At 41.8% G+C, this 15,275-nt stretch overlaps 1 protein-coding gene and 1 pseudogene across 1 annotated transcript; both read left to right on the forward strand.

Annotated features, from left to right (window-relative positions):
* Positions 1 to 2,925: 2,925 nt before the first annotated feature.
* On the forward strand, positions 2,926 to 3,684 carry LOC110258576 (annotated as a pseudogene).
* A 9,984-nt stretch (positions 3,685 to 13,668) lies between these two features.
* Positions 13,669 to 14,598, forward strand: LOC100525032 (olfactory receptor 18-like). Its single transcript, XM_003123281.4, has one exon. It carries the CDS (start codon positions 13,669 to 13,671, stop codon positions 14,596 to 14,598), a length of 930 nt encoding a protein of 309 aa, XP_003123329.3.
* The last annotated feature ends 677 nt before the right edge of the window (positions 14,599 to 15,275 follow it).

The following is a 15,275-nucleotide window of genomic DNA, read 5'->3' on the forward strand; positions in this document are numbered from 1 at the left end:
AGAAATTTGATCAACCCACTACAAACAAAAACAGCAAAAGGAAAACTCTGCCCCTTTAATCCCAGGCAAAGACCTCTGCTCACTGTGCTCTTCCCTTTGGGGATTCATGAAGGACCACAGTGGAGGACATTGGCGGCACCTGCTCTATCAACGACAGGAAGTAAGGCTCAGCTGGCCACAGGGATCCCAGGAAGTATCAGCTCATGACAATTCAAGCAGTTCTTTTTTCCCTTCTCTTACACTTTGCTTCACTGCCCACTTCCTCCTTTATTCTCTCTCTTTTTTTTTGGCAGATGTTTCTTACTTTATTTTCTCTGAAACATTTTAAATAACATTGGTATTAACTTGTTATGTATTTGGAATAATTAATTGATTACTTATTTATTTTTATCTCTACAGGAGTAAAGCATCTTGGTGTTGGATTCTATCCTTATGCAAGAATTTAGAAAAAGCTGAGAAGTTTAACTTAGGAAGTTTGCAAGAGGCTTTTGAACCTCCACTGAAACTCTGACCAGTAGGGAAACACAGCAGACAAGTTCAGTGCATTGAACTCAGAGACACACAATTTCGCTTTGAATCCTTCCCACCCTACTTGTTATCTGAATGACACAGGGCAAGTTTGCAGTATCTTTGAGCTTCAGGGTTGTTCTCTAATTTGATATCCAATTGATACCATTGCATTGACTAAGAATGAAACAAAAGGGGTGCTAAGAATGTGAATTTATGTGAAATGGATGCATTATAGTGACAGTAAAGTAAATTTTATACATTGTCTTCAGCATCACATCATCTTCATCATCCTCAAGGTGAAGTACACTCAGTGAATCTATCTTGTGATCTGAGGCTTGGTCTTCCATAGATGCTTCAAAACATTTTATTTTGTCCTCATGCAAGTAGCTTCCGAATACCTGGAGGGAAATATCTGAGTCTCAATATTTTGATCTTCTCAGATCCTCTTCTAGCCTAGCACAGCACAGGCTACCAGAACAAAAAATCTATGTTAGATATTGTACAGACTCTTCCTTGGTTATCAGAAAAAGTTTGGGCAATACATCTTCCATACACTGTGCACATTCTTACCTATAGTTTCATTTCTTCCAGTGATGTCTTATAAGATTACACAAAAGATGAAACAGTGCTAGTATGCCTCTGCGTCACTTCCTGAGGGCCTTAACACTTTCTTTCTTCTTCTTCTTCTTTTTTTTCCTTTTGCCTTTTTTCGGGCTGCACCAGCATATGGAAGTTCCTAGGCTAGGGATCAAATCAGAGCTGTAGCCACTGGCCTATGCCAAAGGCAGATATGAGCCACATCTGTGACTTACACCACAACTCATCGCAACGCTAAATCCTTAACCCACTGAACAAGGCCAGGGATAAAACCTGCATCTGCGTGGATACTAGTCAGATTCATTTCTGCTGAGCCATGATGGGAACTCCTCATTTTCTTTTTATTAGAATCTATAACATCCAGGTTTTTTTTTAAATAGTGAATCAAAAAATAAAACAGAGAGAGAGAAAGAAAGGGGTAGTTAATATGATTTTGTGCCTCAGACACATTTTATGATTTCCACTCACTCTGAATGAATTGTCTGGGACCTCTCTCTCTCCTTATAGGAGAATATAATAACATTAAATCTTTATTAGGATTGTATCTCATCAATGACTAACTCATCCAATAATGATTCAAATTCTGATTGACAAACCATGATTGAGCATTTATTCAGTGCTAAGATGTCTCTTAGGAGCCATTCCTGCCATCAGGATGAGCCCCATCCATTATGCCCTAATGGTCTATTGATTAGTTTGAACCAAAATTTCCTGAGAGGCAAATTTAGTTGCTTTTAGCGTCCTTAATTAGAAGATTTTTGAAAAAGAGAAAAATAGTTTTTATTCTCTCTGGTTCCTTCAAAAGTAGGGGGCAGATATTTTCCTATGTTTGTGTATGTATTTTCACACAATATATTGTCCAGATGTCTTTGGTCACATGCCTCTAAAACAGATGTAACAAAGAAACAACTGAGTGCCTCAGGCATCAATAAAGAGGAGCTCACAGAAGTTTTCATCCTGGCTCGGTGGAAATGAATCTGACTAGCATCCGTGAGGATGCAGGTTTGATCCCTGGCCTTGCTCAGTGGCTTAAGGATCTGGTACTGCTGTGAGCTGTGGTGTAGGGTGCAGACATGGCTCAGATCCCAGGTGGATGTGGCTGTGGGATAGGCCTGTGGCTACACTCTCATGTGACCCCTAGTGTGGGAACCTCCATATGCCATGGGTGTGGCCCTAAAAAGACAAAAAAAAAAATGAAGAAGACGCTCACAATGAAGAAATAGTGCTGAAGGTGCTGGGGTGTATGTTCTTGAACCATGAACAATTTCTGTGTGAATTGCTTAAATCTAAAGTATGAACACTAGGGGTTCCCACCGTGGCTCAATGGGTTAACCACCAGACAGAGTAAAAATCAGGATGTGGTGTTTATCCCTGGCCTTGCTCAGTGGGATAAGGATCCAGCATTGTAGCAATCTGCAGCACAGGTCACAGATACAGCTTAGATCCAGTGTTGCTGTGGCTGGGGATAGGCCCACAGCTGCAGCTCTGATTTGGTAACTAGCCTGGGAACTTCCATATGCTACAGCGGTGGCCATAAAATAAATAAATAAATAAGAAAATAATAAATAAATAAGGACACTTCTCTTGGTGCCTCAACAATTGTTTCATTTATTCACCAATCTCTTCCTGTTTTAAATATTCCGCCTAGACATGGAACCACAGAATCATACCTATTTCTCAGAATTCCTCCTCCTGGGCCTCTCAGATGATCCACACCTACAGCCTCTTCTCTTTGGACTCTTTCTCTCCATGTATTTGGTGACTCTAATTGGGAACCTGCTCATCATCCTGGCTGTCAGCTCTGACTCCCACCTCCACACACCCATGTACTTCTTCCTTTCCAATCTGTCTTTGGCTGACATCAGTATCAGCACCACCACTGTCTCCAAGATGCTAGTGAACCTCCAGACACACAACAAAACTATCAGATATGCAGGCTGCCTAACACAAGTGATGCTTTTTCCTCTTTTTGCCTGTTTGGAGAGTCTACTTCTGACAGTCATGGCCTATGACCGGTTGGTGGCCATCTGTCACCCCTACACTACCTGGTCATCATGAACTCCCGCCTCTGTGGCTTGCTGGTCCTGGTGTCATTTTCCATTGGCCTCTTAAACCCCCAGCTGCACTACTGGATGATGCCACAGCTTACCTTCTGTGCTGATGTGAAAATCCCTCATTTCTTGTGTGAACTTTCTGAGCTCATTAGTCTTGCCAGTTCTGACACCTCCACCTATAACATATTAATCTACTTCATCAGTACCATCTTTGGTGGGATTCCACTTTTAGGGATCTCTTATTCTTATGCTTGAATTCTTTCCTCCATTCAGAGTCTCATCATCGGGAGGGAGGTATAAAGCCTTCTCCACCTGTGGCTCTCACCTGTCCGTTGTTTGCGTGCTGTATGGAACAGGCCTTGGGGTGTACCTCAGTTCAGCCATCTCCTCCTCCCCCAGGAAGAGTGCAGTGGCCTCGGTGATGTACACTGTGTTCACACCTATGTTGAATCCCTTCATCTACAGCCTGAGGAACAGGGACATCAAGCGTGCCCTGTGGGGGATTGTCAGCAGAAGAGTCTAATCTCAATAACTGTGCTATCTTTATTTGGTTCTCAACTGGTAATGGCATGCAAATCAAATATGTACAACAATAAACTCAGAATCTGGAGTCACATAGTCTATGTGCAATTTTCTGGCTCTCTGCTTTTTCTTAACACGAATTTTCCTCTTCGAACAGTGCTGATGGAATTGTGCTATTATTTGCGCTCCCCATGAAAGTCATAGCCCATCCAAGGTTTTCCATAGCACATCACTTTCTACATGCACTACCCAGGACTCTCAATCATGGGTAGTTTTGTTTCTATGTTTGCAAAATAAGCACCACTCTCCCTTCTTATTGTTTCTATACTTTTCACGTAATTTTCCTCCCATTTCTTAAGATGGATCCAAACTCCACCTTAATAACTAAAACATCCAATGTATTTTGGCAAACTCTAAGAGACAGAGAGTGAAATGGTAGTTTTCAGAGGTTTGGAAGGAGGAATGGGCACTTAGTGTTTCATGGGGACAGAGTTTTCACCTGGGAAGGTGAAAAAGGTTCTAGAGGCACATGGTAGTGATGGATGCAAAACAATATGAAGGTACTTAACACAACTGAACTGCATACTAAAAAATAGTTAAGAGGGTAAATTTTATGGTATTTTACTATGATAAAAATATATCTCCTGTAGGGAATTAGGGATATACTGCTCCAAATGGTGGGTGTTAGTCATCAGCAATCACCTCCTAGAAGAACCTGCTTCAGCTACAGATCACCACCAGGCAGCCCACATCCAATGACTCTATCATGTGGGACTATAAGCCTTTGACCCCTTTGCCCCACTTCCAACCATCTCTCAGGAATCATACTGGCTCCAGAGCTTCCTGGTGGATTTCAGAGGCCTTTGATGGACTTCAACTTGGCTTGACTTTTTGCACTGCCCTTCTTCCCTACAAAGAGTTTGCAAATACCACAAAATCCCAAGGAACAGTCTTCATAAGACGCCCCTCATTTCAGACACCAGCCACAATTTCAGGGTTTCTAGGGTCACCCTCATTACAGGTACGCTGGCAACAAAGTTGAGGACTTTCTCTTATTCAATAATTCTCTAGAAGGACTCAAACTGAGGGGACTCCCTCAGGTTCATAATGCACTTGAATGACTCATGGAACTCAGGAAAGTTATGAACATGGGATTAGAGTTTCATTATAGCAAAAGGATACAAATTAGAACCAGACTAAAGAAAACCAAAGCAGGATATGATCTCAAACATCACAGGGTGAAGCTTCTTCTGTCCTCTCTCCATGGAGTCCAGACACATTTCTCCTTCCTTTTGAAAATTGCTGACAATATTCAAAAAAGTTTTACCAAGTAGGTAGCTCACCTGAGCTTCAGTTTCTAGACATTTTATAGAGGCTTCATTCCATAAACCTGATTGGTTTCATTTTTGTCCATATTGTTGAATTCACTTTTGAGCTTCCCTTCTCAGAGTTTGTGTTGATGTCACTTTGCCCAAAGCTCTAATTCTAATGGTTTGTCTTTCTGGCTTGTCTTTCTATTAGCACGAATCCTCTGGTATGGCCTAGAGTATCCACCATGAATACTAATACACCTATCATTAAGGAAATTTCAAAGGTTTAAAAAGTTACCTCCCAGAGGAGTTCCCATTATGGCTCATTAGGTTAAGAACACAGTATTGTCTCTTTGGCAATGCAGGTTCAATCCCTGGCTTCCCTCAGTGGGTTATGTATCCAGTCTTGCCACAAGCTCTGGTGTAGATCGCAGATGCGGCTTGGATCTGGCATTTCTGTGGATGTGGTGTGGGACAGCAACTGCAGCTCTAATTTCACTTTTGGCATGGGAACTTCCATATGGCACAGGTGTGGACATAAAAATAAGAATAAAATATGCATATATATATATATGTACTCTTAAATAAAAATAAATGTTACCTTCTAGGGACTGGGTCAAAGCCATATCTCTCTTTAGCTTGGGCTCAAATTCATTCTTATACCCCTGCCCTTTCAAAAGTGTTAAAAAATTCAAAGTATTTGTAACACATTAATCCATAATTTCCCTTCCTTCCTGGACTACTAGATATTACATACAGTGATATATAAGCCCCTGAGATAATTAATGTTTGGTTTTCTTCCATTACTATCAATATTCAATAGGATCAAATGTTACCCAAATAATAGTCTGCATGAGATTGCATCACAAATTAAATGCTGGTTTTATAAGTTTCAAGAATAAGAAAGGACAAGTAATCATGATATAAATCTCTCAAGTGGACATGTAATAAGAAAATACAAGGTGAGGATCTTTCTGCCTCCTTCAAGAAAATTCGTCATAGCAAAGATAGTGGATTGGAAAAATCACAAAACAACTCACTCACAAGCCTATCTTTGATTTTCATATACTATGAAGTCTCAGTTGAGCAATGATCCTAGTATTTGTGTTTTTTTTTTTTTTTTTTTTTTTTTTTTTTTTTTTTTTTTTTTTTTTGGTCTGTTGTTGTTGTTGTTGTTGCTATTTCTTGGGCCGCTCCCGCGGCATATGGAGGTTCCCAGGCTAGGGGTTGAATCGGAGCTGCAGCCACCGGCCTACGCCAGAGCCACAGCAACGCGGGATCCGAGCCGCATCTGCAACCTACACCACAGCTCACGGCAACGCCGTGATCCTAGTATTTGATCTCCACTTCCCACTATGAAATCATCACGGTTATTATTATTACAATTTTCTTATTTCTCCAGCATTCTTCAATTTCTAAACACTCACTTTTTCTTCCAATTCTTCTCTACACTCCTGCCATTTGGGCATTTGGCCTCCCTCTGACATTTATGCACAGACACATAATTAGACTTTTTTCTTCCATGTTCAACTTAATTGGGTATATATACTCTATTTTTACAAATCAGGTAATGAGAAATAAATATCTGAATTCCTCATGCATAGAACTCTGAGCCAGGAGGACTGCACAGGTAAGATGTGGAGGGCTTCAACAGACCATTCTCCTACATATCAAGTTTCATAAGCCAAATGTACTAATGAAGTCAAGATTCCAGCATAAAGGTTCTAAAGGAAATATAGTTGAAGACATACACTCTCTCTAATTGAGCAGTAATCAGATAATCTTTAACTTGGGTATTGAATATTTGTGGTTTACTCTCACACCAATTGAAGGTGTCATTGAAATTTCAGTGACCAGAACCTGCACTGGATATGGACTGGGGACTCCTGTTTGCTCTTTGGTTGTCACTGCTCAGTAGAGGGCAGGTTTTCTCTCTAGTTGCCACTCCAGAAACCTGCAGATCTGTTTCTGAGCTGTGTTTCTGACCTGCAGTGCAAGGCAGGTGGGGTTGAAGAAGTCCCACTGGGAGAGGAGCCATTGAGTATCCTTATGCTGGAGTTAATCACCTGTGAATGTGCTCTGTCGTGTCACCTTTTCCCCATTGTGTGGTCTCACAAAATACACTGTTGTTGGTGTTGCTCTCAACCCCACCTTAACCCTGCATATGTTGGTAAGTGGCCCTGGTGTCTCTCAGGTAATTCCACTAGGCCGCCAGTGCAGATGCACTGAGTTGAGGACTCAGGACAGCAGTATCCATGTACCTGGACATGCTGTGAAAGATATGGAGGCAGTTCATACTCTGGCCTGGTCCAAGCTCCATATGTATGTACCCACAGAGCCCACAGCTGCTAAAGCCAGACCCATCTCAGTTTTGGCAGCACTCATCCATTTGTATATTCCACCAGCACTGAATTTATCTATTTACCTATTTATTTATCTATTTAGATTGTGTCACACTTTCAGCATTCTGAACTTCTAAGCCTGGGGGTTGAATCAGAGCTGCAGCTGCCAGACTATACCACAGCCACAGTGAAGCCAGCTCTGAACCACATCTGCAAACTACACTGCAGCTCATGGCCACTCCGGAGCCTTAACCCACTGAGCAAGACCATGGATCAAACCAAAAACCTCATGGATACTAGTCAGGTTCATCACCATTGAGCCACAAGGGGAGCTCCACCAGCACAGAATTTATAAGGCTGTCAGTGGAGGTATAAAACCAGTGGTTCACACAATTGGGAGGAGAGATTTCAGCTCTTCCCCTTTAGTCTCAGAATATTTTAGTATGGATGCCTATCTCCTCTTCCCTCAGCTTGTGCTTGATGTTAGATGTGCTAATGCAGTGGCTCTTACCTATTCCTGGAGTTCTCAGTCATGTTGGCATCTTGCACGTGCCTCCAGAGCACGTGATGGGAGCAGTGGGGGCTCACAATTGCTCCTGGAGCTGGGTGCTGGCTGGTGATGGATTCTGTGAGGGAGATGGCAGTGGCTTGTGCAACCCCTCCTAGATCCCAGTGGCAGCCACAAGCTCTCAACTTGTCATGGGCCTTGTGGCTCCTAAGACTGTGGGTCACACATCCTCTCAGGGAAATGAGGAACAGATGTTGGCAGGTGTGGGACTCTTGGTCCTGGCAGTGAGCTGCACAAGCTCCTGGGAAGGTGGAGGCAATGCTCCGTGCTTTCTTTGGGCCCCTTGGCAGAGAAGGCAGTGGGCCAAGCACACTCCCAGGGAGTTGTGGGCAGATATCATTGCACGGTTGGGGGAAGTTTAGGGGTGGTGGACCACATCCACTCCCAGGAATGCAAGGGGAGGGGTTGGTGCCTGGTTGTGGGACCCTCTGGGGGAGTGGCAGCCATGGTCCATGCACATGTTCCCAGGAAGACAGGGACAGGGATTCCCTCAGTGGAGACAATGATCTACACCTGCCTCTGGAGTCCAGGAGCCTGACATGACATCAGTGGCAAGCACCCACCCTCTGGAGCTCATGCAAGTGGTGCCTTATAGGAGTTCCCATGGTGGCTCAGTGGGATATGAACCCAACTAGTACCCATGAGGATGAGGGTTCAATCCCTGCCTTGCTCAGTGTGTTAAGGGTCCAGTGTTGCGGTGAGCTGCAGGGTATGACACAGATGTGGTTCAGGCTTGGAATTGGTGTTGCTGTATCTGTAGCATAGGCTGGCAACTGTAGCTCCCATTCATCCCCTGGCCTGGTAATTTCCATATGTCACAGGCCCAGCCTTAAAAAAAAAAGAATGAAAGAGAGAAAGATCGAAAAGAAGGAAGGTAGGAAGGAAGGAAGGAAGGAAGGAAGGAAGGAAGGAAGGAAGGAAGAAAGAAAGAAAGAAAGAAAGAAAGAAAGAAAGAAAGAAAGAAAGAAAGAAAGAAAGAAAGAAAGAAAAGAAGTAAGGAAGAAAGGAAGAAAGAAAGAAAGTCTGAAAAAATGACTTAGAATTTAAAATTCTAATAAAATTAGTAGAATTTGTACAGTCATTGAAAATGGCAAAAACAATAAATCTCCAATAAATAAAATCCAAACCTTAAACCAGGGGTTCATAAAGAAAGATAGGAAGTTTCGGAGACATAAATCTTAACCAAGAAAATAGAAATATGGCAGTTCCCATCTTGGCTCAGAAGAAACAAATCTGACTATTACCCATGAGGATGCATGTTAGATCCCTGGCCTCACTCAGTGGGTTAAGGATCCCATATTGCTGTGAGCTATGGTGTAGGTAAAAGACAAATCTCGGACCTGGAGTTGCTGTGGTTGTAGGCCAGCTACAGGCCAGTAGAGACAGCTTAGATTCTACTTGTAGCCTGGGAACCTCCATATGCCACAGGTGTTGCCCAAAAAAGATGAAAGAAAGAAAGGAAGGAAGGAAGGAAGGAAGGAAGGAAGGAAGGGAGGGAGGGAGGGAGGAATGAAGAGAGAGAGATAGAGAGAGAGAGAGAAAGAAAGAGAGAGAGAGAAAGAAAGAAAGAAAGAAAGAAAGAAAGAAAGAAAGAAAGAAAGAAAGAAAGAAAGAAAGAAAGAAAGAAAGAAAAAGAAAGAAAGAAAAGAAAATAGAAAAATGATCAGAATCTTGAAGTGGAATATCTACATCTCTCTAAATTACATGACACATTAAATGGATTTGCAGAAATAAAAATACATATGACTTTCTCTAATAAAAATGTGTCTACATTGAATGATAAGATACATAATTTAGAAAACAAAGGTGAGGAGGAGGGGTCAACTTCCCCTTGAAAAGGGGAAGGGCTTCAGTCTTTCCAAGTGCACTCACTTTTCGCCTTTTCCTCCTCCATTATGTTAGCAAATCCTCAGAGACTGAGAGACTATGGACCAATTTGACTAATTATGTGCTTGGTGCCTTGAGGTCTTGAGGTCATTACACTGCAAATAATCAGAATGTGCTTCTCAGCCCTTCATTTAGCCAGCTCCAGTCCAATGAGATCCATATGTGTTTGTCTCATTTCCCATGGTTGTCTGAACCAGGAGGTCCATACCTGGGTCTGCCTTCTTGCCAGTCCTGAGAACAAAGCCTCAGCCTGCAACCAACATCAGGTAGGGGAGGGGCAGGACATGGGCCTTCCGCAGTCCTTCTCCAGCAGAGACACAGCCCAGCGTAGGGTGAGCCAGGTGCCGTGGGAAACACTGCATTCAGGAGGGATTGGGAGAGCCTTGTTTTCTCATTATGAAGCCAGCAGACCGTTGGGATAGTCAGGCGAGGATAGCAAAACACCAAGATTCAGCTCAGACACATATGAAGTTGAGGTATTGGGGATTGGTGGGGATCCCAGAAATTTTATTTAAATTTCTGTTTTCCCCTCACAGTGCTCCTCTCTTCCATTGGCATCTTTTCCACCTGTACAGGAAATAGGTGGTGCTAAACTCTCCCCTAAGTGCTCCAATTGATCATGAAAATGATGATGATGACGATGAAAATGAAGGCAGTAACCAAAATATCACAAGCCTTTAGCTAAGGATTTCAAGTGCCAGGTGCTGAGATAAGGTTTTTATGTAGCTTGTCTCCTTTCATCTCTTATCACCACTTTACAGCTGAGCTTGGGACCACTGTGATTTCAAGTGCTTTTATCAGGACCCTGTGGTAGCAAATGGGTAAAGTCAGATTTGAATGCAGACAGAGAAACTCCATTCATAGGCACCTACACAGTCCTCTCTCCTGCTGACATAGTCTGCATTCAGGGAACTGAATTTGGGGGAAATGCTATCCCTCTAGAAGGAAGAATTGACTTGAAAACCTCTCAAATTGGCATACAAAGGGCCAACTTGGTGATTGAGACCTGGATTTCATCCTAACTTTCTCAAATGTTCATAAGAGGGTTGGGTTAGATAAGAAATCAGTATTTGAAAAATGTTGGAGATTTGGGACATATTTAAGAAGATGTCTCAAGCCATAACCTACAAAAACACAGCAAAAAGCAAACTCTCTTCCCTTTCATCCCAGGCAGAGACCCCTGCTCACTGTGCTCTTCCCTTTAAGGGGTTCATGGAGGACCAGAGTGGAGGGCATGGGCAGCACCTGTCCCATCAACTACAAGAAGGATGGCTGAGCTGAAGGCAGGGATCCTAGAAAGAATCAGCTCATGACAATTCAGAGCAGTTCTCTCTCCTCTTTCTTCTATTGGACTTTGCTTCGCTGGCTACCGAAGCTGAAGTTCCATTTCAACACCTAGCCCCAGAAACTACACATGCTACTGGTGTGTCCATTAGAAGATATATATATATATATATATATATATATATATATATATATATATCCACCAAGGCCAAATGTTTGTATTTGAGTTACTTTTGAAAAAAAATTGACCAAAAACCCCACACATTTGAGTGAGCACTTATGTCCATTGAAGATGGATGTCATAGACAAGTAAAGATGAAAAACCCTTAAAGATAATTGGCATATACAGTAGACACATGAAAAGATGCTCAACATCACTTATTAGAGAAATGCACATCAAAACTGCAATGAGGGACCACCCCACACCGGTCTGTGTGGCCATCATTAACAAGTCTGCCAATAACAAATGCTGGAAAGGAGGCAGAGAAAAGGGAACCCTCTGACACCGCTGGTGGGAATGTGAATTGGTACAATTACTATGAAGAAGAGTATAGAGGTACATCAGAATACTAAAAATAGAATTGCCATATGAAACAGCAATCCTACTCCTGGACATATATCTGGATAAAACTATAATTCACTAAGATACATGCACCCCTGTGTTTCTTGCAGCAACATTCACAATAGCCAAGACATGAAAACAACCAGGATGTCCATCAACAGAGGAATGGATTACGAAGATATGGTACATATATGTGATGGAAAACTCCTCAGCCACCAAAAAAAAAGAACAAAATAATGTCATTTGCAGCAACATGGATGCAACTAGACATTCTCATACTAAGTGAGGTAAGTCAGAAAAAGACAAATACCCTACAATATCACGTAAATGTGGAGTCTAAAATATGGCACAAGTGAGCCTATCTACAAAACAGAAACAGACTCACAGACATAGGGAACAGACTCGTGGTTGTCAAGGTGGAGGGGGAAGGAGTGGGAGGGACTGGGAGTTTGGGGTGAGTAGATGCCAACTATTCTATTCAGAATGGATAAGCGATGAGGTCCTACTGTACAGCACAGGGAACTCTATCTAATCTCCTGGGCTATACCATGATGGAAAGTAATACAGAACATAATGCATATATACTTATGACTGGGTCACTTGGCTGTACAGCTGAAATTGTCACAACATTGTAAATATACTATAATTTCATTTACAGAGATAATTGCATAAACAAATCCTATCTGATTATAAACATTTGAGTTTAATTTATACTCCTGTGACTGTGGTTTTAGCTCTTAGGAACTACACTGCAAATCAAGGTAATTTCTTGTACTGTATTTGCAGAACACACAGTATATTTCAGTGCTTTTTTTGTGTCCTTTAATTAGAAAAAATATTTTAAGTCACTGCTCTTTGATTGTGGTTTCCTGCATCCTAGTTCTTCCTCTTTTTTTTTGAATTTAAAGAAGCCCTTTCAGTATTTCTTTTAGAATGGGTTTTGTATTGCTATACTCTTTTAGCTTTTGTTTGTTGGGAAAATTTTTTATGTCTCCGTCTATTTTAAATGATATTCTTGCTGGATAGAGTATCCTAGGTTGCATATTTTTTGGAAAATAGTATGGAGGTACATTAGAAATCTATACATAGAACTACCATATGTTCCACCAATCCCACTCTTGGGCATATATCCAGACAAAACATTCCTTAAAAAAGATGCATGCACTCTCATGTTCATTGCAGCTCTATTCACAAGAGCCAAGACATGGGAACAACCCACATGTCCATCGACAGATGATTGGATAAGGAAAATGTGATATATATACACAATGGAATACTATTCAGCCATAAAAAGAACAAAATAATGCCATTTGCAGCAACATGGATGGAACTAGAGACTCTCATCCTGAGTGAAATCAGTCTGAAAGAGAAAGACCAATCCCTTATGATATCCTCATATCTGGAATCTAATATACAGCACAAAGGAACCTTTCCAAAGAAAATAAAATCATAGACTTGGAGAATAGACTTATGGTTGCCCAGGGGGAGGGGAGGGAGTGGGAGGGATTGGGAGTTTAGGGTTAACAGATGCAAACTATTGATTTTGGAATGGATTAACGATGAGAATCAAAAAAAAAAAAGGTAATCTTCAATAGAAACCAGGCTTTTATGTTCATGAAACTAAGAAAGTGACTTGAATAAATGACAATGAAATTTTCTTCAAAAAATAAGGAAGAACAATATTTTTAAAAAGAGAAGAATATTTTTATTCTATATTACTCATGCAAAAGATGGGGACAGATATTTTACTGTGTTATGGATTTGTTATATCGGAATGTCCTTATTTCTCTAATATCCTTTGTCCTCATGCCTCGAATTAACTGTATAAAGAAAAAAGTCTATGTTCTTGTCATCAGTGAAGAAGAGCTAACAATTCAGAGATACTGCTGAAGGCACTGTGGTGTATGGTCTTCAAGCATGAAAAATGTATTCATGAATTTCTAAATTCCAAAGTATGGATACTTATCTGGGTGCCCCAACATTGTTTGGTTTATTCAACCCTTTCTTCTTTTTCAAAAGGTGCCCCCTCAACATGGAACCACAGAATCATACACATTCCTCAAAATTCTTCCTCCTGAGCCTCTCAGATGATCCACACCTACAGCTCCTTCTTTTTGGGCTCCTTCTGTCCATGTACCTGGTGACCCTACTTGGGAACCTGCTCATCATCCTGGCTGTCACCTCTGATTCCCACCTCCACACACCCATGTACTTCTTCCTTTCCAATCTGTCCTTGGCTAACATCAGTATCAGCACCATCACTGTCCCCAAGATGCTAGTGAACCTCCAGACACACAGCAAATCCATCATCTATGCAGGCTGCCTAACACAAGTGATGCTTTTTCCTCTTTTTGCCTGTTTGGAGAGTCTACTTCTGACAGTCATGGCCTATGACCGGTTGGTGGCCATCTGTCACCCCCTACACTACCTGGTTATCATGAACCCCCGCCTCTGTGGCTTCTTAGTCCTGCTGTCATTTTCCATCAGTCTTTTGGACTCCCAGTTGCACTACTGGATGATGTCACAGCTCACCTTCTGTGCAGATGTGGAAATCCCTCATTTCTTTTGTGAACTTTCTCAGCTCCTCAGTCTTGCCTGTTCTGACATCTCCATCAATATTATATTAATGTATCTCATTGGTACAATCTTGGCTGGAATTCCACTCTCAGGGATCCTTTACTCTTATATTAGAATTCTTTCCTCCATTCTGAGAGTCTCATCATCAGGTGGAAGGTACAAAGCCTTCTCCACCTGTGGCTCTCACCTGTCCGTTGTTTGCTTGTTTTTTGGAACAGGCCTTGGTGTGTATCTCAGTTCAGCTGTCTCATCTTCCTCCAGGAAAGGTGCAGTGGTCTCCATGATGTACACTGTGGTCATACCTACGCTGAATCCCTTCATCTACAGCCTAAGGAACAGGGACATAAAGCATGCCCTGTGGAGGATTATCAGCAGAGTAGGCTAATCTGAACACATGAGTGATTTGGGGGGTTCATAAGATTGGAAAAGGCAGGAATTCCCATTATGGCTCAGTGTAAACATACCTGACTAGTACCCACGAGGATGCAGTTTCAATCCCTGGCCCCATTCAGTGGGTTAAAGATCCAGCCTTGCCAGGAGCTCAGGTGTAGGTCACAGACTCACCTCAGATCTAGTGTTACTGTGGCTGTGGCACAGGCCGCAATTTGACTCCTATCCTGGGAACTTCCATATGCTTCACATGAATCCCTAAAAAGAAAAAAAAGACTGGAAAAGGCTGTAAAATCAAACATATGCAACAAGAAATTCTGAATCTGCAGTCACACACTGTACATGTACTTATTTGTCCCTCTGCTTTCTGTTTACACAATGTTTTCCTGAGCTCCAGTATCAATCCCTCATCTGAGAACTGAAAACCCATATCAAACCAATGCACTCTAGCCAAAAAAATAAATAAATAAAAGAAGGCTTAGAGGAGCCCTACTAAATTTTTAAGTTAAACTTCAGAGTAGAACTAAAATATGATTTAAGAATAGCAGTGGAATGGATTGGGAGCTTGGGGTTAGTGGATGCTAACTATTGCTTTTGGAATGGATTAGCAATGAAAGTCTGCTGTGTAGCACTGAGAACTATGTCTAGTTACTTATGACGGAGCATGATAAT

Source organism: Sus scrofa, unplaced genomic scaffold, assembly GCF_000003025.6.
Source record: "Sus scrofa isolate TJ Tabasco breed Duroc unplaced genomic scaffold, Sscrofa11.1 Contig2409, whole genome shotgun sequence".
NCBI lineage: Eukaryota > Metazoa > Chordata > Mammalia > Artiodactyla > Suidae > Sus > Sus scrofa.